This window comes from Pleurodeles waltl, chromosome 8 (assembly GCF_031143425.1).
Source record: "Pleurodeles waltl isolate 20211129_DDA chromosome 8, aPleWal1.hap1.20221129, whole genome shotgun sequence".
In the NCBI taxonomy this organism is placed as follows: Eukaryota; Metazoa; Chordata; class Amphibia; order Caudata; family Salamandridae; genus Pleurodeles; species Pleurodeles waltl.
The window spans coordinates 419042401-419065535 of NC_090447.1; the positions used below are offsets into that span (position 1 = coordinate 419042401).

The 23135-nt window shown below is 43.9% G+C and overlaps 1 protein-coding gene across 4 annotated transcripts in view; it reads right to left on the minus strand.

Moving 5' to 3' along the window:
- The window catches only part of HERC2 (HECT and RLD domain containing E3 ubiquitin protein ligase 2), a 1448528-nt gene that overhangs the window by 770283 nt on the left and 655110 nt on the right, over positions 1-23135 (minus strand). For all 4 annotated transcript variants that reach the window (XM_069204283.1, XM_069204284.1, XM_069204285.1 and 1 more), the window contains exons 43-46: positions 18589-18727; positions 18211-18354; positions 15465-15607; positions 6077-6347 (exon numbers count right to left, since the gene is read on the minus strand). In XM_069204283.1, the coding sequence (XP_069060384.1) occupies positions 6077-6347; positions 15465-15607; positions 18211-18354; positions 18589-18727 (697 nt within the window). The remainder of the gene's footprint in view (positions 1-6076; positions 6348-15464; positions 15608-18210; positions 18355-18588; positions 18728-23135) is intronic.

Consider the following 23135-nt stretch of genomic DNA (forward strand, 5'->3'; position numbering starts at 1 on the left):
TTTTATTTTTATGACCAATTTGGGTTATATATGTGAAGCACTTTATTTATGTGGTATCCATGAGTAAGGCTGTTGCCGAAACGCGTTGGATTTTGTGCTGAAATAAATTGAATTTTCATATTGGAGGTGTCCTGGTTCTCCTGATATTTGAAGGAGTGTTTAAGGTTATATATATATATATATATATATATATATATATATATATATTTTAATTCAATATTCTGCATTTTCTAGATTACAGGAAGGTATGGTTAAAAAACCAATGGCACAGTACAGCCTACATAGTCATACAAAAGACCCTATTTCCTACAAAGTTCATAAGACTACAATATGGGGTCAAATAGATGTAAATTCATAAATTATAGCCCCTTTAGAATTTTTTTATGGCATTTTTTTTTACTAATTATAGTCTTCTCACCTATCCTCATGAACATGATGCTGGTAAAATGTTACCAAATTGGCAATACTATTTACAGAAATGAAAGGCATTAAAAAGTCTCTTTCTAAATTCAAAATAGATACAATTGATGGTTATTCTGTCATCTGAGATGGACATATAGCTCCGCATCAAGATTATGCCCCCAAGGGGATTCAGAACCTAATAGTAGAATCATTTTCGATTCCATTTGTCTGAGGTCTAGTGTTCTGTTTCCAGCTCTGGGATTATTTTTAATGTATTTGATACCATAAAAAGATAATGTACTACAATCTCCTTTATGTATATCCCAGAAAGGTTTACCTAAGGATATGTTCTATCTTGGTTTTTTATGGCTCTGAAATGTTGTAAGAATCTAACTTTTAACTTATGAATAGTGCTTCCAATATATTTTTTATGGCATCCACACTCAATGACATAGATCACAAATTCAGTGTCGCATGTGATTCGATCTTTAATCTCGCATTGACGACCATCAAATGTTTGGTACTTATGCATATTTTGAGCATACTGACAGGCCTTACAATGGCCACATTTCCAAAACCCCAGACTTTTTTGGCTCAACCAGGATGTATTAGCTTTTAACGAAAAATAGCTTCTGGTCAGATAATCTCCCAGTGAGCGCGCTTTACGAAAGGTTATGGACGGATGTGTATCTATGTGATCATTAATGATGGAATCATTCTGTAAAACATGGCAATTTTTTTGAAGTATGGTTCTTAGTGAATCATGTTGTTGATTGTACTGAAAAAATATTCTAGGTGATGATTGCTTAGAGTCACTGCTAGTCACTGTGTTATTGAAAAGTAACTCGTCTCTGCTTTTATTTTTGACCCTGTGTAGTGCATCCCTCAAAATTTTAGGAGGATAACCTCTACTTAGAAATCTGTCCACCACTACCCTGGCTTCCAAGTCATATTTGTTCTCATCCAAACATATTCTGCGAGCCCGCAGTAACTGGCTATAGGGTATGCTCCATTTCAGTGCCAAGGGATGCCCACTATTGGCATGTAGTATGGAGTTGCAGGCCGTTGGCTTACGATATATGGTTGTCTCTAGATGATTGTTTTCTACTTTTAGTTGAACATCTAAGAATTAGATAGTGTCTCTGCTGAAAGTAGCTTCCAAATAGATGTTAAATTGGTTGTTATTTAGTACATTTATGTATTCCAACAGTAATTGTTCTGTACCATCCCAAATAATAAACAAATCATCGATATATCGCACCCACAATATCACTCTATCCATATAGATGTTATTACTTTCTGACCATGCCACCTCCTTCTCCCACCAGCCCATGTATAGATTGGCATATGTGAGAGCGAAGGATGCCCCCATAGCTGTCCCTTGTTTTTGTAGAAAGCTTTCATTATCAAAAAGGAACAGATTGTGTGTTAGGCAAAATTGAAGCATGGATCGGAGCATATTAGTGTGCTCAAGAAATTCAATGGATCGTGTTTGTAGAAAGTACCTACAGGCCTGTAACCCATATTGATGTTTGATGGACGTATACAAGGATGCTACATCCATAGTGACCAACAAGTAGTCTTTATGCCATGGGATGTCATGTATCTTGGCCAAAAAATCATTGGTGTCACGTAGGTATGAGGGTAGTTCTGTAACAAATGTACATAAAAACAGGTCCAAATATCGTGAGGTATTCTCAAGCAATGACTGATTCATACTGACTATTGGTCTACCTGGAGGATGTGTTTTGTTCTTATGAATTTTAGGTAAAAAATAGATACATGGAATTTTAGGATGATCAATTTATATATATAAAAAAAATACATGCACCTCCTGGCCTATCTATATAGGCTATTATCAGATGTGAAAGAGAGAAACCACTGCCAAGAACGAAGGGGTTAACGTACTATAGACCAAGTTACTTACGCTCGGTAACACTCTTTCTGGTAGAGACTATCTAACTGCATATTCCTCACCTTCAATACCACCCTCCACATCAGACTGGATCCAGAAAATCTTCAGCATTTTACACTTGCGCACAGGTAGGTGGTACCTCCGGCTCCGTGTCAACATTGTAGGGTGACTCCTTGAAAGATCAGTGTCTCAGTACATTGGTTAAGAGGTGGGGCTGGCCTCCTGAACTCCAAACAATCTTCTCCTGGCATGTTTCTTTCTCGACGGGCCGGATGGTCAATGGGACAAAGTACTGGACTTTGAGAGAGATGCCTGCAGATGCAGGGGAGCAGCTCCTCTGCCCCAAGGGAGATCTTTCCCAAGTGGTTACGGTGCTGGGCAGTCCTCCATGGTTTTTGGGGAGGATGTCCAGCTGTTTGTGAAGGTCGAAATGCAAGGAGCCTGGCATGGTTCTGCACCAATCTTTGATGCAGGTCTTCATTTTAAGCTCTCTTCAGTCCTTCTTTCTTTCTTGGTTCCCAGTATTCTAATCTAAGTTCCTGGTGTTAGGGGCAACCTAAACACTGAATTTAGGGGCATTAAGGAAAATAAAGGGTAGTAGCCAATGGGCTACATACCCTTGGGTTCACTACACCCCCTAGATGACTACTTCCTGTGAAGAGTGGGCATCATCCGGTCCCAGGGTTCCTAATTCCACCACCCACAAGATGGTGGAATCCTCCTTTTCGTGTTCACCTCAGGTAGCTGACCCTAGGGGTCCGACTAGCCTGACAGTGTAACACACCTCCTGACTACCTAATTTCCACCTGTCCTTGTGCCAAATGGACCTCAGGGCAAGGGGGTTGCCTATTCCAGGCCTGGGGGGAAAACGGGGTTGCAAATCAAAGGCAGCTGGGACTTCGAAGCCCCTGGCCTTGGTATGCAGATTTACTGACCATCCTGCTGGAGAACACATTGTTTCTCACCCCGGAGAGCATGGGCTCTCACCTCTAGGGGGGTAAGAAACTAGTCTGTGGTGGCAGGCTGGTCAATAACCAGTCAGTCAGCACACTATAGGACCAGTAGGGCTTGAGGAGAAACTTCTAAGGTGCTCTCTGGGTGCATGTCATAATAAATCCAATAACAGCATCAGTGTGGATTTATTAAGACAAAGTGTTTGATACAAAACAACATTATTTTCCAAGCTACCACCATGTAGCTAGGTCACTCATAATGTACATGTTCTAAGATGGCTGCCTGTTCACTTGCAATATCTAGTAATCAGACTAGACATCACAGAGGCATACCTGCTCATGTAGATATGTTCTCACATAAAATATAATGGATTCAAGACCTGCTGGAGGGGTGACTTAAATATATTAGATACAGTGATTTTAGTATGCCACACAATGCATGTGCTATGTAATGTTTTTACTCAGAGTTTGCACCAAGACACACATTCTGCAATGGCAATCTGTGTTTGGGTCCCTTGGGATGGCATACGTTATGCTACAGCCCAAGGGACCCTCTTTGTAACACATGCCTTAGTTACCAGGGGTACAATTTACAAGGGACTTACAAAGGTGCTTAAGTCCTGTGCCAACTGTAAAATAATCAAACATACCTTGTTTAAAGGAAAGAGCACTGGCACTGAGGTCTGGTTAGCAGGCCTCAGTGCACTGTCAGAGTTGAAAACCACATCTAGTAGCTAAATAGGGGGAACAAGGTATAAGGGGACGAGGGTGGGGAGAAGGACTACAACAAAGAAAATCCGGTTTCCTACAACACCCCATGTAATAGCCTGAGAAATGTCAAAAACTGGCATCTACATGCCAACACAGAGGTAGAAGCTTTGGCTCTAATAGACTGAACCTGCAAGTCCTCATAGGGCTGCTTATTCATCAGTTTGTAGCAGGTCTTTATGCAGAGTACGATACAGCCTAAGTCCTTTTTTGCATAGCCTGGCCTTTCCTTTCTCCAGGGAACCTGGTAAAGAGAGAACAGTTTCTTTCCAGTAATCCTAGTTCTTTATCAGGGCAATCTCCGTTGAAATCATAAGCACTGAACAGTCCCGCCCACGTGTGTGGCTCCCGGAGCGGTTCTTTTAAAACCAGACTTTTTCCACCTTACTACGAAAAGGCCACGAAACATGTGACACAAATGTAAAATTATGTAGCCTTAAAATGGGCTATATTGCCAATTATACTGATCTGCTTTAAAATTTGGAAGAAAAAAGGATAAAGCATTCAAAAGTCACTAGATATCATTAAAAGGGAATTTTTAAAAGAGTCCTTCACATACTATTTATTTTTAATGGAAGAGATGAGGAAATATATGATGATGTGACAATAGGATACTGCAACTTTAATGGCCCCTTGACTTTGACAAGGGTCAGAATTGACTCCTAAGTAAAACGGCTTTGGGAGCGTAATCCATAGGCACGATGATGCCCTCAAGCCTACCCAGGAGACTGAGGGTGAAGGGACGAGGCAGAGTCCTGTTTGGACTTCCTGTGCTTTTTCTTGGATTTGCTCAAGGACTTATAGCGTTAAGATGAACTCGACAGCGGAACAGGGATCGATCTTTAGACTTGGACTGATCCTGGAATGGAGTCTTGCTAGGACCACAAAGAGCTTCTGTTCCCAGTCCTGAATGACCTTGGAGTGCTTCAAGGCACAATCACTGAAGGCTTGGCGTTGTGGTCTTATCCTAAGCAACACAGGCATACCATGCGTGGGTCAGTCACAGACATTGTTAGCAACATTCCCCATAGGGTTTAGATCCTGTAGTTTTGGGAGGTCACATTTCCCATGCACCCTGAAATTTAGTAGTATTGTTAATAGGAAGAATCTCAAAGAGATGAGGGTTAGTGCTAGATCTGCAACTGTTAGCGTGGAAAAAAAGGCACTGATGTCAGCGAGCATAGGTGGCGCCTGTATAGGCTGCGAATCCACACACCACATCTGGTGTGGAACGATGTTGCAGTGAACCTGCCGGTGCCACCCTCTGGCGTGCAGGGATACTGTTAAAGATTTTCCAGAACCAGTCTAGAGGCATGGGGGGTATTCGAAGTCTCTATCAGAACCTATTTAAAAACTAGGCATGTGCAATCTGAACACTGACTAGTTTGCGAAAGGCATTGTCGTTTGTGATGCAATCTGTATACCAACATGACAAAACAAATTCTGTGGGTAGCAAAACAGCCTGCCTAATGAACATTAATTAGGTAGGTCTTAGATTGCGATGGTCTGTGATTGGCTGCATATGCAGTGATGGAGGTCTGCAAGGTACAGCAAACATCTATCCCTGCATTTGCATACGGGGAAATGTGTTTTACTTTCTCTTTTTTTTCTTTTTTAATAAAAGCAGCCCCTGTCCATTGAGGGAAAAGTCTTTTTAGTTAGAAAAAAAAAAAAGAATTAATGTCCTGTTTGGATACACATCAGGGAAAGTAGACTGTGATTTACAAAAACCTCCTACTTCCATAGTGTGAAAAAATAAACTATCATCATAGGCATGAGGATGTACCAATATGTTGCCTGTATATCACTCTCAGTAGTAATGCTGATTAGGCTAAATAGACTACTCTGATCTTAAACCGTGTGATGCTCATTTGAGAACACTAAAAAATCTTTTGGATAAAGTCCGATGCTTAGAAATATTTTGAAGAAGGGATATCTACGGCCAAAGTAACCCTTGCAAAGAATGATTTTAAATTAACAAAACAAATAGATTTTTTTCTTTTTACATGAAGAATCATTTCATAAGACCTGACCATACCTGGCACACCAGAAGCATTATCCGCAGTTCCAGAAAGAGATTTCAAAGCAAACTCTACATTCTTCCTGGGAAATCCCATATCCATCAACTGAATTACAATAGGAAGTGGTGGAATGGGTGATTGTTTGCGCTTCTTAACTTTAGCAGGCTTTATGTGCTGAACAGTGACTGGAGTTGTGGCCTCACTGGAGCTGCAGCAGTCTTCAAACAATGGAGTTGAAGGATGCGTGGATTCCACTGCAAGGTACTGGCATACAGCTAGGGCAGCGGCCTACAGACAGAAATTGTGAAGAATCAATAATAGGAAAAGTAATCAAGTAGCTTACAGCCAAACATAGAAAGCACTTTATAAGGCATTTACTAATCCAGAGTAAGTACTGCAAGCAAGTACCCTAAAATATGCAGACTTGATAATGCTCAAATAATCTTTTAGGCAGCACATGATGAAAGAATAAGAAATCTACATGAACAATAGGAGGTGTTATGCTACCAATAATAGTGGCATGTCAGTGTTTTTAATGGTTTGGACTGAGTTTTGAATTACAATTTAAGTTTTTAGCATGTGGTAGTTTGTGATCTTAGTCTCTTACTGTAACATCCCTTTAACAGAGTTTTTCTATTAAATTTCTTTGACCCTATTCTAAGTACCCATGTTCTCAGCACTGCAAGGGACTCCAATTATTACTGGGTATGGCAGCCGGCCATGACCTGGATCTAGTACTCATTCCATCAGTTCCCAATTGATCTAACATGAAAGCTATACGACACTGTTCTGTAAGACCGTGCCCTACTGGCTCATAGGATTTAAAGACATACAGCACATTGGGTGATACTTTGCAGAATATCAACTAATGGTACTAGAGGACTCAAAAGATGAAGAGAAACACAGAATGGCTGACCACAATAAAACACAGGCACAGTACAGACTACATCAATATTACTTGCATGAACAAGTCAAGAAAAAATCCAGGGTATCTAAACAATATGAACATGATTTAGTGTGCTGCTGCAGAAGCTGCAAAAAACAATTTTCTACTGAAAGTGTTGAAGATGTTATTTTATCAGTACGTAGGACCCCAATAATACTGGGTAATTCTGGACACTACATATGGAAAAACAAAAATGTGCTTGGACGAGAGGTCTTCTACATGACTCTGGAGAACATGCTTCCCTGCCCTATGTTGATCTCCTGGCAAGCCACTTAATAGTATTGTGTGTTTTCATGAGCTCTCCCTCACTGAACTTAACAATCACACATGACCACTGAGGATCTTCCTGTTAACGCAGATTAAGACCCTAGAGGTTGGCTCTGAGGTTGAGGGGTCATGTATAGTGACCCCTCTTTTACAGAGTGGCTACTGTCCTCTCTATCCAGGATGTGGTAGACTGACAATGGTGGCAGCACTGATCTATAGTCAGGGGTACGTGTACCCTTTAAGAAGAGCTGCCTACCTGCTCCCTCCTAGTACAGTCTATCCAATCTGCATGTGGAATGTGTGGACTAAGAGCCAGTGGGCTCACTGGGTGAGGATGGTGAGCCATTGTGTTTAATGTGACCCAAGTGGTTATCTGTTCTGCTGGACAGTCCAGCTCCACATGGCCCTCCCTACTTTAGTTGAAAATTGGTAGGTTGGGGTAGGTACTAGCCCTTATCTGTATTTAGCTAAGATGTCCTCTGCTTGGACGACCCCCTCTCTTTCTGCTGGGTGATGGGCCAGACCTCCTGGTCTGGAGTTAATTAAGATTTCTCTCTGGAAGATATGACAGACGGGTACCAAGAAACTGGGAGAGCCCTTCTCACGTGAAATAATCACAGACTGACCACGCAGCGAACATGAAGGGAATATGCAACAGGGCTGAAGTGGCACCAAAGATGCAAACGTAGCAGGCCCTCTGATGGGTTCAGCCTGCCACCCAGGGAATGATAAAAGCATCAACAGCCAGTTTGTTGTTCAAGGCTGTTCTCTTTTCTGAGGAGGCAACCCCAAGGAGTCGTCAAGGAAGCAGAGATCTAGGACTGGAATCCAAAGCGTGGATTTTCCTTTTAAACCCGGAGACAAGATTTGAACTTGAGAATGTATCTCTATCACTGAATTACAGATTGAATGAATTTGTCAGCCTGATGGAATTAGCTGTTTGCAGCTTGTCGGGCAGGACATTTGAGCAGAGACAGAGCTTTTCTCAGGCTGTGGAGGCTTCTGTCCTTCGGAACACAAGGAGGCTTTAGACAGCTGCTCAAGATAAGGAAACTTGCTGCACATCAACATTGAGGGAGACTTGGGAAGGTGCATGAAGTCACTGAAGGTGAAACTGCTTCACCCTTGACCCCTTCCCTGTGCTGTGGGACCCTGCGAGTGCTTCCGGTTACCATATGCAGCTGGGGGAAGAGTGTCCCTTTGAAGAACTCACCAACTGAAACCTTGTCTCCAGCTTTGCCCCTGCTTGTCCTACACTGGCAGCCAAAGGCACTCGCCCGTGGATGCCCTATTATTAGAAAAACTAGACTGTGATCAGTGGGGTCTGTAGTACAGCTCTTTTGTGTCTTCGGAGGATGGACTGGCACCATAGCCAGCCACTACCCTTCTACAGGTAGCTCAAGGGCTATTGGACTGGTGGGACTTCAGTAACTGTGCCAAGACACCAGGCACCTCTATCCAGACCCCCTGATACCACCAGAGCGGTGTCCTCGTCAAGGAAGGGTGGGCACTTCTGATGCTTTAGGCGGTGGGACCGTTGTAGTAAATTACCCTCTTTACTGGCATGGTTACCCCAATTGTCTGCCTGATGTCAGTGTTCTTGACTGTGTCTACTGGGATCCTGCTAAACAGGACCCCAGAAGTTATGCTCTCTCCTTTACAAAGGTTGTTGGTTACTATTAACACAGTATTTCACCCACAATTGGCGTACTGGTGCCCCCTTTTAAGTCCCTATCATATGGTACTTAGGTACCCAGGGCATTGGGGCCCCAGGGGATCCCTATGGGCTGCAGCATATATTTTGCCACCCATAAGGATCCCATGCAAAGGCTTCTGCAGGACTGCCAATGCAGCCTGCGTGAAAAGGTGCAAGCATCCTTTCACTGCCATTTACACTGCACCAGGTCACTTATAAGTCACCCCTATTGCAGGCCCTCCAGCCCTAAGGGAAGGGTGCAAAGTACCTACATGTGAGGGCACCCTTGCACTAGCAGAGGTGCCCCCACGATTTCCAGGACCATTTTCCCAGACTTTGTGAGTGCAGGGATGACATTTTACGAGTGTACTGGACATAGGTCACTACCTAGGTCCAGCTACATAATGGTAACTCCTAATATAGACATGTTTGGTATCAAACATGTTGGAATCATAGCCCAAGTCTTTTGCGAGCACTGGTTGTATGATTCCATACACTCTGGGGGCTCCTTACAGGAACCCTAGTATTGCCATGTCAGCCTTCTGAGGGTTTCCAGGCAGCCCCAGCTGCTGCCACCTCACAGACAGGTTTCTGCCCTCCTGTTGCTTGAAAAGCTCGAGCCCAGTAAGGCAGAACAAAGGATTTCCTTTGGGAGAGTGGTGTTACACCCTCTCCCTTTGGAAATAGGTACTACAGGCTTGGGAGGGGTAGCCTCCCCAAGCCACTGGAAATGCTTTGAAGGGCACATTTGGTGCACTCCTTGCATAAACCAGTCTACACTGGTCCAGGGACCCCCAGTGCCTGCTCTGGCGCGAAACTGGACAAAGGAAAGGGGAGTGACCACCGCCCCCTGTCCATCACCACCCAAGGGGTGGTGCTCAGAGCTACTTCAGAGGGTCCTTGGATTTTGCCACCTTGGATTCAAGGTTGGCAGGGAACTCTGGAAGCACCTGAGTGGCCAGTGCCAGCAGGTGATGTCACAACCCTCCCCTTATAGGTACTTACCTGGTTAGGTGACCAATCCCCCCAGGGCTATTTAAGGTCTCTCCTTTGGGTGGTTCCTCAGATTCGGATTGCAAGACTCCAGCAGGAATCCTCTGCATCCTCCACTTCAACTTCTCACTGAAGAAACTGCATCTGGACCCTTCAGGAACGCTACAAGCTGCAACAAAGCAGCAAGTCGCCTTCTGCAATACTGTATCTCCGGCTCCTGCCAGGAACTGCAACTGTTTCCCGGCCGTGCATCCTCTGAGGCCAGCCCGTTTTCAGCCTGCACCAGAAGAGCGAAGGAATCGCCCTTGGGGTGAAGGAGTCACTCCCCTGCTTCAGCAGGCACCAACTGAAAAGATGACTGACTGTGTGGATCCCCTCTCCTGCAGAGGTGCGTGGATCCTGCATCACAGGTGGTGGACTAGAGTGATCCCAACGGTTCTCGTGTCAAACTGTCCAACTTTGGTGGAGGTAAGAGCTTGGCTCCACACGCAAGACTGTACCCCCGTGCACCGTGTGTTTTGCAGCTGCCATGGCTTGTTGGCATCCTTCCTCTAAGTCCTTTGTGTAACTTGTAGCTCTGGCCCCCAGCACTCTATCCTGTGATGCACAGCTTCCTGATTGGTTCTCTGGCGGCGTGGGAGACTTTGTTGCAGTGCTGCATGGGCGTCTTCTACAATATTCTTGTCTGGTCTTCTGTGGGCTCTCTGAGTTGCTGAGGTCCCCCTCTGACTCCCACTCCTGGGTAGAGTCCACCTGGTCCTGGGTAGAGTCCACCTGGTCCCGGGCAGCGCCATTTTCCACTAACTGCGAGCTTTGCATGTGCCAAGGCCTGATGGTGGACTCCAGCAACGCAAACCAGGCTGTAATCCTCTATCTGGTGTGGGACATCACTTGCACCCTCCAGGAACCCGACTTAGTCTTCTTGGGTGCAGTGCTGACTTTTTTTCTTCACCTGTGGTTCTCCTTTTGGACCGTCATTCGGGTTAGCAGGGTCTCCTGTTCTTACTGGACTCTTCTGTGCTTCTTGGACTTGGTCCCCTTCTTCCACAAGGCTTCTGGTCCAGGAATCCACTGTTGGTGTCTTGCAGTCTCTTCCGGTTCTTGCATAATTCTTCTTGTTTCTGTGTGTGTTCTGGGAAACATACTTTGATTTACTCCGGCTTCCATGATCAAATGTGGTGGGTTCTAGTACTTACCTTTAGGGTTTTCTAGTATTCCCAGCTCTCCTCTACACACTAAACTTGCCTAGGTGGGGGACTGACTTTCGAATTCCACTTTCTTACAATACGATTTGTGCTTCCCCTAGGCCCATTTCTAACTGTTGTGATTTTTGCTAATTGCATTGTTTTCTAACAGTTTTTACACCTATTTCTGCATACTAGTGTAAATAATTTGTGTAATACTTACCTCCTAAGGGAGTATAGTCTCTAGTCATTTGCGTCACCAAAATAAAGTACCTTTATTTTTGTAACACTGAGTATTTTCTTTCATGTGTGTGAATACTGTGCGACTACAGTGGTATTGCATAAGCTTTGCATGTCTCCTAGATATGTATTGGCTGCTCATCCACAGCTACCTCTAGAGAGCCTGGCTTTTAGATACTGCCTACATTTTACTAATAAGGGATAACTGGACCTGGTATAAGGTGTAAGTACCATAGGTACCCACTACACACCTGGCCGATTTCATATCAACAGCTAAAACCCTAACACTATTACAAGTATTGGCACCATTGCTCTAGCTTTAAAGAGTAACCCTGCGCAATTTGGTCTCATCAATGTAATGTTAGGGTTTATATATGGCAATATAAGTTTTGTAGGGCTTATGTATACCAATGGGTTGCGTAGGAGCTATATTAGTGTTTTGGGTCAGAGCTCTGGCCCAGGGAGTTGTAGACACTTCTGGTTTACCCTATGTTATCTTAGTTGCATGTGTCATATATTTTTCCTGTGTGCATTAAAGTACTTTTCTTTTATAAAGTAAAGGGACTGGACATTGATCTTATTAGCTGGTACTGAGGTGTAAACTGTATTCTAAACATCTAACCCACCTCAACTTCTTGAGTAAGCGTAGGACTGCTCTGTAGCGCTACCCTGAGAGAGTCAAGTGTTGTAGAAGAGTACCTGGTTATTCAGTCTGGAGTCTAGTAGTACTGTGGCCCCAGGATACCAGTGACAAACAACTCCAATTGATGCAACTGAGTCCAGTTGCCCTGGTGCCCAAGGATCCCAGTTGTCACAAAATCTAAATTAGAAAACATTCAAGGGCCGGCCACATAATAACTAAGAGAGATTATCATTAAGTGCTGGCTGTGTCAGCAGACTGAAGCTGTACCTCTTTGGCTAGACACTCTATTATGCTCAGCAACAGAAAAACAGACAGGATTGGTGTCCGATGTAACTACCAGTGACCGAGATTAATTCAAGTTTTCCATACATCACTTTTTTTATTTTTATATAATTGTAGGACAGTGCTTCTTTTGACATGGACACTCCTGCACTTTGTGCCTGGTTTCTGGTGTAATTTCAATTGAAAGTGCATTGGATTTCTGCTAACCAGGTCCCCAGTGCCAGATCTCTTTCCCTAAAACTGCACAGTCGTTTTCCCAATTGGCAAAACCTTTAGCACCTACTGTAAGTCCCTAGTAAATGGCCACCTGGTGCCTGGGGCACTAAAGAGGGTCACTAAGGGATGCAGCACAAATTGTGCCAATCCATGGGACCCCCTCACCAAGCACATGAAAGGCTGCCATTGCAGGCGGCATGTCTTGGTGCAGACAAAAATGAAAACATGACATAGCACACGGCCTGTGTGCCATGCCCCCTAACAATGCATGCAATATGTGTAAGTCACCCTTCTATCAGGCCTTACAGCACTAAGGCAGCGTGCATTATATTACATATGACGGCAGCTATGCATGAGCAGAAATGCCCCCGCTATGTCTGTCACTTCTCAGACATAGTGAGTGTCCAGGGAAGCCATTTTAAATACATGTGCTAGACACAGGTCTCTACGAGTTCCCCAGCTACATGATGGCTTCACTTAAGATAAGAATGTTTGGTATCAAATATCTCGTATTGGTGAGCCCACACTGATACCAGTGTTGGATTCGCCAATACCTGCACCAAGAGGGCACCTTAGAGGTGCGCCCTGAAAACCTACCAGTTAGTAGTGTGTTAACTGACTGTTCCTGACTAGTTGAGCCACCTTAGACACATTTCTGACCCCGCAAGGTGAGAGCCAGTGCTCTCGGGGTCAGAGACAAAAGCCTGCACTGGGTGCGGGTGTTGGCAACTCTGCCAGGCAGGATGGATATCCCAGGGCAGGAAGCTTCAAAGGCCTAGCTACCTTTGTAATGGAAACCTAGTCTCTCCAGATGGCGGAGATGACCCTGTTGACCCCACTTTTGGTGGCAGCACAGATGGGAAATCTAGGCAGATTAGGAGGTGTGCCCACTTCATGCCAGTCCAACCCCTAAGGCAGACGAGCTGAATTGGACACCACTTTTTAAACTCCTCCATCTTAGTTTGGAAGGAATTAAGCCACTAGGGTTAGGGTAATGCCCACTTTCCAGAAGGAGTGGTCATAGAAAGAGTGTAGTCAACCTAAAGGAGGTTAGCCCATTGGCTACCAGCTTGCACTCCCTGTAACGCCCTAAATTGAGTGTTTAGGTAGCACCCCTGAACCCTAGAACTCAGATACTGATTACCTATAAAGAAAAGGACACAGAGGAATCTCACCTGCAGAAGAGAAAAAGCAGCAGCAGCTGACTCGGTACCAGCCCCACCACCCTGCCTGCTGAACTCAATGGACTCTGCCCAGAAAGGCGACTCGTCCTGCAGCTGAGCCTCCAAGAAACCCATGAATACTGCCTGCCTACCACAAAGACTCAGACTCCCAGGAAACAGCAGAACTGCTCTTCAACAAAGTCTCAAGAAAGGACCCTGCAACCTCCAGAATAGCAAAAACCCTACACCTGAAGTGACCACTGCACCCGACATCCACGACCCGAAGTGAAGCCAACCAACAGTGCCATTCAGATTCCCCAGCCCATTCCACCCGGGTTTCACCACTCTCGGACTTCCCCAAGTTCCCTGCAACCTCTGCCCGCAGGCCCCCTCACGCTGCCTTGTTATGAGGAAAAAAAACTAGACACCTCCAGCAACCACTGCACCCGTCGCCCCTGACTCAATCCGAGGTGGGTCACTGGTGCCAACGACATCCCCTGGCTCCCCTGAACTCGAGTCCACCCTGGGTTTCCCCCACCAGACTTCCTGACAACACCTGTAGCCTCAACAAACAGGGCCGATCAACACGAGTGCTTCAGGACGAAGAAACCCAAAGTTTAAGGACACCTCTACATCCATCACTCCTGCGCCCTGAAGAAAAGGATCAAAGGTGAAACTATGTCCCCAAGTACCCCACGTCTACAATCTATCTGTTTGTTGTCCCCAGCTGGCTTCCTGGCCAGAGCCGGCAGCCTTTGTTACGAGGCCCAATTCCAACTAAAAACCATTGGGCATCTGATGCCTTACTGCACCCCTGCACCCAGCCACCACAGTGCTGCACAGAGTGACCTGCTGGTGTGGTTCTGATCAGTGCCCAGTAATTACTGTAACTCTCTGAGATTGGCCTTGTAAGCCTTTGTTAACCGTGTGTTTGGCGAACACTGTTTTCTTCCATAGGTTATCAATGAAGAACTCCAAAAGTGCACTGTGTTGATTTTTTAAACTAAAAAGTATTTATGCTTCAAAACGTACTTACCTTGTAACACAGTTTGTAGGTTTAAAGTATATATAAACAAAAGTATTATTTTTCTAATATGGTCTCAGATTTATTCTTTGAGTGTGCATCTCATTCATTGCCTCTGTGAGTACAACAAATGCTTAGCCCACAAAATAGAGCATTAGTCCTATCTATTTTTGCCTCTGCAAGCCAAACGGGGATCCACTGGGCTATCTGCACAGTGTACTTCTTTTTAGTGCAACATATAGAGAGCTAGCTTCCTACAACAATGTATTAAAGTCTGGGTACTTATGAAGGCTTCATGCTTTTAGAGTTGGGGGGAGGAGGCAACTAAGTTTCTATATAATGGGTTGGAAATATTTGATTATTTATGCTTGGAATCACTGTGGTGAGCATGCAATGCATTTTATCTTTCTACTTTGGAACAAGAACTGAAAATGTTTTGTGTGCAAGTCTGCAGGTTAATTATGGTGTATGTGAACTGCTATGCATCCATTAACATTGTTTGCTTTCAGGGTAAAATTTGCAGGTGTTATTTTCTTACTCATATGAATGGGTTACTTTAGAAAAAACAGAAGAATTATTTTTTCACACGAGGAATTAAATCTGTAACAAAACACAGAATGCTAATGCTTTGTGAATGAGGGTCACAAAATTACCATTTCATTTTTATTTTGTAGGTGAACTTAATGCTCAAAACCTAATTACCCAATTAAATGTGCTGTAGAAATTTACACTCAGACACCTATAACACTACCTCAAGCTCTTGTCTGTCAAATATAGCCTTCACAGGTGACGGCTGGGTGCCAGAGATTAGTAGCTGCTGCAAAAGAATCATCGGAGGCTGAGGTCCTTCTGGGGACAAATCTCCAATGTCTGGGGAAGTTGCTGTCGGCTCCTCTGAGAAAGACAAAAAAAAAAAAAAAAGGTGTCCGTTTTAATGTTTAGTTCATTAATTGGTTTTGCAATCTGTTTGCAACAGGATACGACATAACACAAACTCTTCTGGTAAAGGACCTTGTGTGTGAGATGCTCCAGCTACCTTAGAAAATAGAGTGCTTGAATGCCATTTTGAGCTTGAGGAACTATCACAAAGATAAATAATTAGCAACAAATGAAAATTATACAAGGCAGATATTGAACTAAAGTTAACAAAATACTCAAATAAAAGACAGTCCCTTAATAATTCATCAGTGAAAGTCTGCAGATGAGTGGACATGGGATTTATATTAATGAATACTACGTCACAAGTATGTGCTGGCCAAGAATGTTCACCTCACAATATGGTTAAGCTACAGAACTGCTCACAGCTTACTGGCTTTGCTGTCGTCACCAGTCAACTCACTTCAAGGAGACGGCATCACCTGTTCGCTTCCACTGTGTCTATGTTCTGGCCCTAAAGTCCTCAGCATACATGCCTCACTGCTTTCTGTACAATCACACCTCAACACCCACCTCTGTGCTCTTGCAAATTCTTTTAATATCTCTCCTCCATAGGCCTGCGGCTCTGCTTGCATCTTCTTAACCAATCTACCCAGTAGCCAGTCTTAGTTTTTACCAACCACTCAAAGACTCTCACTCTTTAGACACTCTACTCCCCCATGTACATCAGTTTATGTCCACATTCTCCTCCTGAGCATTACTATCCACTTCGCAATATGTTCTTTACACGTTCCTTTCCATCCCTCCTATTCACTGCTTCTTGCTCGTTTCTCCTGTCCAGTTAACCGTAATTTTTGTTTTCACCAAGCCATGTTGACTCTCTTTTCTCATATGCCAAATGTTTTCCTACTCCCACGCCTAAGTCATCACAGTGTCTCTCCTTTCTTCCTACTTTGGCCCAGGAAAAATTACCCAGGTTACGGGAAATTCAGGCCATTGTGAGTTGGATCCTGCAAGTCCACTTAGAAATGACAAAGTACTGATAGAACTGTTAATATGGGTCACATGCTTTTGGTAATTCCTAATTTTTCCTAAGACTTTCACACGAAGATTTCATCTTTTTAAGATGCTCAAATCTCCATGTAAAAGTGAAAAACAAACATTTAGATTGGGCTAGTAACTGCTGTTAAGAACCCCATGAAAACTAAGAGGGCAAAAGTAATGAGTGTCTTTGTGTTTTCTGACAGTTCAGCTCTACAGTTTTACTATCAAGGTGCTTCTTGTCTGCTCTCCTTTTTATCTCTTACTGATTTTTTTTTTTACTTATTCCCTTCAACAACCACATATTTACCTGCTACTTGCTCCTGTTCTGTCTTTCCCAATTTCTAGTTCCTCGTTTACAGCTAAATCTCCCCTCCAGCCCACCCTGGCTAATTCTTTGCTATCCGGTGACCACTCTCCTGCAGCTCTCAATTATAGCCCGCTATAAGTATTTAGCTTCCACTACTCCTGTAGCCTCCCTACCTCTCACACACTTAATTTTTTCAAGTCTTATCTCCCTTTCTCTTAGGCGAAAAATAGTGTGCACTACAGTGGAAAATAAGCATTACAGGTAAGCAAGAGTTGCAAGGCTCCCATGTTGGAGGGCATAGGTGGGGGGGAATGAGGGAAGAGGAAAAGAGTTGTGCAATGCATATGGAACGTAAGGGAAAGGTTTAGAGAGAGGTGTATGCATACATCTGTGTAGTGCCCATCCCCACAACTTACTGTACGACTAAAAGTCACTGTCATCTCTGCATAAACACTATGACTTCAGGCTCTGAAAGACTGCCTCACTGAGCATGGAAGGTAACTGCCATAAGGCTTTTGTTTAGTAGGTGGAAATATAACTATAAGCCAAATGGAAAACAATTTCTCATAATGAAAAAATACTCCTTACGCTATGAGCGAGCTGGGTCCTTACACATAGGTCCACCTACCGGCACTCACAGTGTGATGCAAAGCAAGCAATAAAAAGTTATCTACACTGACAGGAGCAAACGGCGGAAGGCCAGTTATGAACCAATGGTGGTGCTGCAGGAGGATTAAGACAATTATACAGTTCTATATGTGTGGGTCCTGAAAAACCATAAATGAAGGCTACAGATATCAATCTTTTGGGATCTAAAGAAAAAGGCTACCCACAAATAATGCTGCACTCTCATTGCCATTATGGAGGAGACTACAGAAATGCAGTAAAAACATGATTGTTTACTTATTCCCATTGTCATTTTATGCCTACAACATAATTTTGAAAGCTAATTATTTTTTATAGAAACAAATCATAGTTCCTAGTAAGGGCACCAAAGTTGGCAATTCACCAGCTGCGTGAGGTGAATATCTAGCTGATTAAATTATTTTTTAACTATTTATAATTTTCGGAAACCAAATCTAAACCTCTACAATTGTTAACTTCACACCGTTATTTACCATAATGCCTGAGAAACCTATACTGTGCATTAAGATTGAGAAGAACTGTGTATTCAAATTAGATAAGTACTCAACCATTTTAAAATATTAAATGTGATTGTTCATCCTTTATCCAAATTAATATATATAAAAATAAATGACACCAGACAAACCTGTGGTGTTTGCCCCGGCCTCTTGGATGGCTGGCTGAGATAATATTTCCCTCAATTTATCCTGGTGGGATAGAAGAGCACGGCCTGCTTTCAAAATGTAGAGTTTCAACTGTTGGCACCTTAGGAGATCCAGGTCCACTTGGTCTGTAGACACATTGAACAGATGAGATACAATAACACATCCCGAAGTCACAATGAACACACTAGCCTGTTAACCATTCCACATTTAACACAACCCACAAAAGATCCAACCATGAAACCTCAGAGAGATTGTTGTGATCCAGACATTCAACTAAGTAAATTTCCTTAGTTGTTTAACAATCACCTCAAAATAACATATGATAACGCCTAAGAGCAAAAGTTTAAATCTCATTTTACCTGTGAGACCTTGATTGGACAATTTCTTCATTTTGTGCTTTTCAAGTTTGCTTCCTGCTAAATTTACCAGCTGAGACCAGACACCCAGCATGGGTTCAGTGAAAGGCAAGTTATTCACATTAAATGCCACCACTGGAAGCTGGAAAGAAATAAAAACAGAAAGGTAAGTAACTGAGATGCAAAGCAAATATTCTACAGCATAAGCTTATTGTTTCCCTTTGTAATAGCTTTCATGATGCAAACACACTTACAGGCTATTTTTACTTTGCTGTAGTGTGCTAAAATGTAATAGTTCTAATAGCGAAACACAAATCAAGCCAGCTACATTTCCATAAAAAATGCTTGACAGACACTATTAATGCCTCAGACTTTCCATATTGTTGGTGTGAGAACGGACTTTTTAACTGTCAAAATAATCAAGGGCATCGCAACAATACCTGGCATCCACTCAAGCATCCACATCCAGACAGTCCCTGGTAATGAACATTTGAAAGTAAATTTGCAGGTAACACTTTTCATTGCTTTGCAGATATCCTATAAAGGGATTCTAAAAAGTAATGCAGTAGTAATTCAGTTGCATTTCTTTGTGCCTCAATATCTGTGAGGACAACTAATGTGTTAGTAAATAGTAATGCCCTGTGTTTTTAGTGTCCAATGACATACAAAACACAATGCAAGGGATGGGCAGGTGGGCCACATAAACACAGGCAATGTGCCAGAGGATAACAAAATATATAGAGCAATACAGTAAATTGAAAAAAACATATGTAGAGCGATACAGGAGCGATGTTTGCCACCTGTCTTGCATGAAATGTTTGGAGTGGTACAAATACAGAATGTGCCAAGATATGCCTAAAAGGACTTCAGAAGGCAGGAAACGGGGGCTGAGGAGAGTGCAGGAAGGTCAGACGCAGTGACGTACAGAAAGCAAAGAGAAAGACAAGAGAAAAGAGGGTAGTTCTGTGGCTACTCTTTGATGCAGACCTGGCCACAGGGGTAGACGTCCCTCAAAATCCTCTTGAGCCTGGTAGAAGTCCAGTCGCCACAGGACTACCAGTTGTGCGGTATCCTGGTCACTGGGGAATCTTTCCTGGAGCAGTAACTAGCCTTCTGGGAAACCAAGCTGCACTCAGAGGACTCCAGGTCCAGCTCTTACAACCCCCTGTGCATCTTTGCAGGAGTAATAGGTTAACAAACTCTAAGTCGTCTGGCACAATCAGGCTAAGCTGAGGCTGGTTGGCTTTAGGTTGCAAACCTACAGTTTCTGAATTACAGGTCCTGAGGAGCTGGTAGCTTCGTCACCGTGCAGTACACCATCTCTACCAGATCTGAAAATCATGTCTGCATTGTGGATCATTTTGATATTAAGTCCAGTGTTATTTGTCTGGAGACACTTGTTTAATGCTTATGGTATTAAAGGAAATTGAGGAAAGCAACTGCAAAGTTCCCTGACCAATCTATTAATAGTGCATTCTCCTGGGGCAGTTTCTCTGAGTCATCGATTTCCAAATGTCATGGGCCATCTTGGTTAACACGTGACCTTGTTTTACCCTCTTAATTGAAGCAAAACGTTATGGTTGTTTTGTCCGTCGAACAAGTTACTTACCTATATTTAGCTGCAGAGTCCTTATTTTTAAATTTACCCAGGCGTCAGACTGGATCCACAAGATTTTTCGTAAGCAGTACCCCTGAGCAACAGGAGGTGGCGTCGATCAGCTCTGTGCGGTGGTGTCTGAGCATGAAGTGATGTCCATGTCACCTACTGGGGTGGCACCTTATGCGCTGACGTCAGTTATTTTTTACGACATTTCAACCGGGAGTGCGGAGCCATGAAATCCTCCGACACTGTTGTGTCCAAACTAGGGCCATGAAAGGGATCATTCCTAACCATAGAAATCTGTCCACATAGCGGGGAAGATTGGTGGGTCGGTATGGAATCTGCTGCTACATACGGTCTCTACCCGATAAGGGGTTACTGAAGGTAAGTAACTTGTTCATCTGATAGAGATCTCTAGCCGCATATTCCTTGGCTTTGTATAGATACTGTGGACAAATTTAAACAGGGAATTTCTGCAGGACTTAACAGGCAAAATGCCTATCCCTGCGGACCGGACTGTCCAGGCAGTAATGTTTGGTAAACGTGTGCAAGCAAGCCCATGTTGTTGCCCAGCAAAAGTCCAGGACTAGGACTCTATGTGCTCACGCAGTGGTTGCAGCTTTGGCTCTAGTGGAATGAGTGTACAAGCCCTCATGGAGTTGCTTCTTGGCCAATGCATAGCAGATTTTGATGCAGAGAACAACTTATCAAGAGATTGTCAGTTTCTCCACCACCCAATTTTTCTTCGCAGCAACATACCCCAAGGAGAGTTGGTCGTCCACCCGCAAATCTTCAGGCCTTGAAAAATCATAAAAATATTACTAGACCTGCAGGTTGAGTAAGTTGAATAATCTACTCGACCCGACTGTAATGTACTTGACCCAGAAACGGGTCTCAAATTGTGTGATTCCAGGCAAATATTGCATTGCATTTGCACCTTCAAATATGTGAGTTCAGAATATCTGCAGTAAAAACAAATCCTCTTTTGTTTGATTAAACACACTAAACATCTGCTCAATGTATAATAAATCTAGCCCACATATAGGGTACACACGATCCATGCACGACTTGCCTCTTAGTTTAACGATAGCTTTGCCATCAGGGCAGAAGTGTTTCTCAGTTTATGTATAAACACTCATTTTTAATAAATATATTACTAAAGCATGATGTAGTAGCGCCCTGTCATTTACAGACAGTAAATTTCCAAGAAATGTCCAAAATCCTTCCCACTAACTTGCAGATTTACTGATAAAACTATATAGTGGATTAATAATCTGTGGAAAATGGGTTTCAGAAAACATTTATCATTTGCACATCACCAAATAAAGTGTTCAGACTTTTTTTTCCATTCTATTAAAATATTTTTTTCATTACACAGAACACTTGGACAGTAGAAATCACCCCTATGGTAGGCCCTTGAGCCCAAGGGCAGAGTGCAAGTTCCTGAGTATGAGGGCACCCATGCATGAGCAGAGGTACACCCCTACAAACCACAGACTCCATTCCCTGGACTTTGTAAGTGCACAGAAGCCATTTAAAGGTATGTAGTAGACATTGGTCAAGACCAATAGTCCAACTACATAATGGCATCTCCGAAAATGGGAAGTCTGGTACCAAACATGTTGGAATCATGCAACTAAACCAATTCCAGTGTTAGTTGCATAATACCATGTACTCTGGAGGTTCCTTGGAGGATTCCCCCACATCTGCCTGTACAGCCTTGCAGGGTCTGTATGCCAGCCCACGCTGCTGCAGACCCTCAGATATTGTTCTGCCCTCCTGCTGCTAAGCCTAACCTGAGAAGGGAAAGGCAGAACAAAGGATTTCCTGCAGGAGGGAGGTGTGACCTCCTCTCCCTTAGAACTAAGTGTCTCTGAGCTAGGGTGGAGTGGACTCTGAGCATCACCAGACTGATTTGGTGCCCCCCTTGCATACACCGTTTTGCACTAGTCCAGGAAACCCCAGTTCCTGCTCTGGCACGAAACCACACAAAGTATAGGGGAGTAACCGACCCCTTGTCTAACTCCTCCCCTAGGGTGGTGCACATAGCTTTGCCAGGTGGCCGGTTGATTCTGCCATCTTGGAAATAAGTTGTGCAGAGGCACCAGGGAGCATCTGACTTGTTAGGCCAGGCAGATGATGTTCCTCACCCCCTCTGATAGGTGGGTCACTGCAGATAGTGACCAAACTCCTTTTAGGGATACTTAAGAGCTACCCCGAGGGTGGGTCCTCAGATTTGTCAAGTAACACTCTACAAGGAACTTTCGGCAAGACATCTTCTGCTCCTGGTCTCTGGAACCTTTGCTGGTCTTGTTTTGGAACTGAAACAAGACCGTATCCAGTTGGGAGCTCTCCCACTGCAACATTGTTTCTTCAGCTCCTGCACCATTTCTGCAGCTTCCGAGGCTGTCCATCCATCGGGGCAACAAGGACTCTGTTTGCACCAAGAAGCAAGAAGGAATCTCCCTTGGACTGAAGGAGTCACTCACCTGCATCCGCAGGCACCTTGGATCTTGCTATCCCAAGGACATTGAAAGGCTATGTAACAATTGATGGTTCTGTGGTCCTCTCCGGGTCCAACTTTTAATCATCTTGTGGGATGGTGGCTGGCCCATGCTGCAACCACTGGAACTGAACCCCTGTGCACCGTGACTGTTGCTCTTTCCAAAGCTTGTTTATTCTTCCTTCAAGAGATCTTTGAGCTCCAAGAAGCCCCAACTTCCAGCACTCTGCAACTCCAAGTTCAGCTTCCACTCTGCAGCTCCTGCGTCGTGGGACTCCTATTTTGTAGTGCTGCTGAGACCTCCCTGTGCCTGTTGACAGTTGGTCACTTGTGCAGGCTCCAACTATTCCTGTTGACGCTCCTTCCTGCTAAGGGCCAGCCCTGACTCACCTTCAAGGGTCCAGTCCCTGAACCTTGCTGGTCCCCAAAATCCGGCAAACTTCCTGC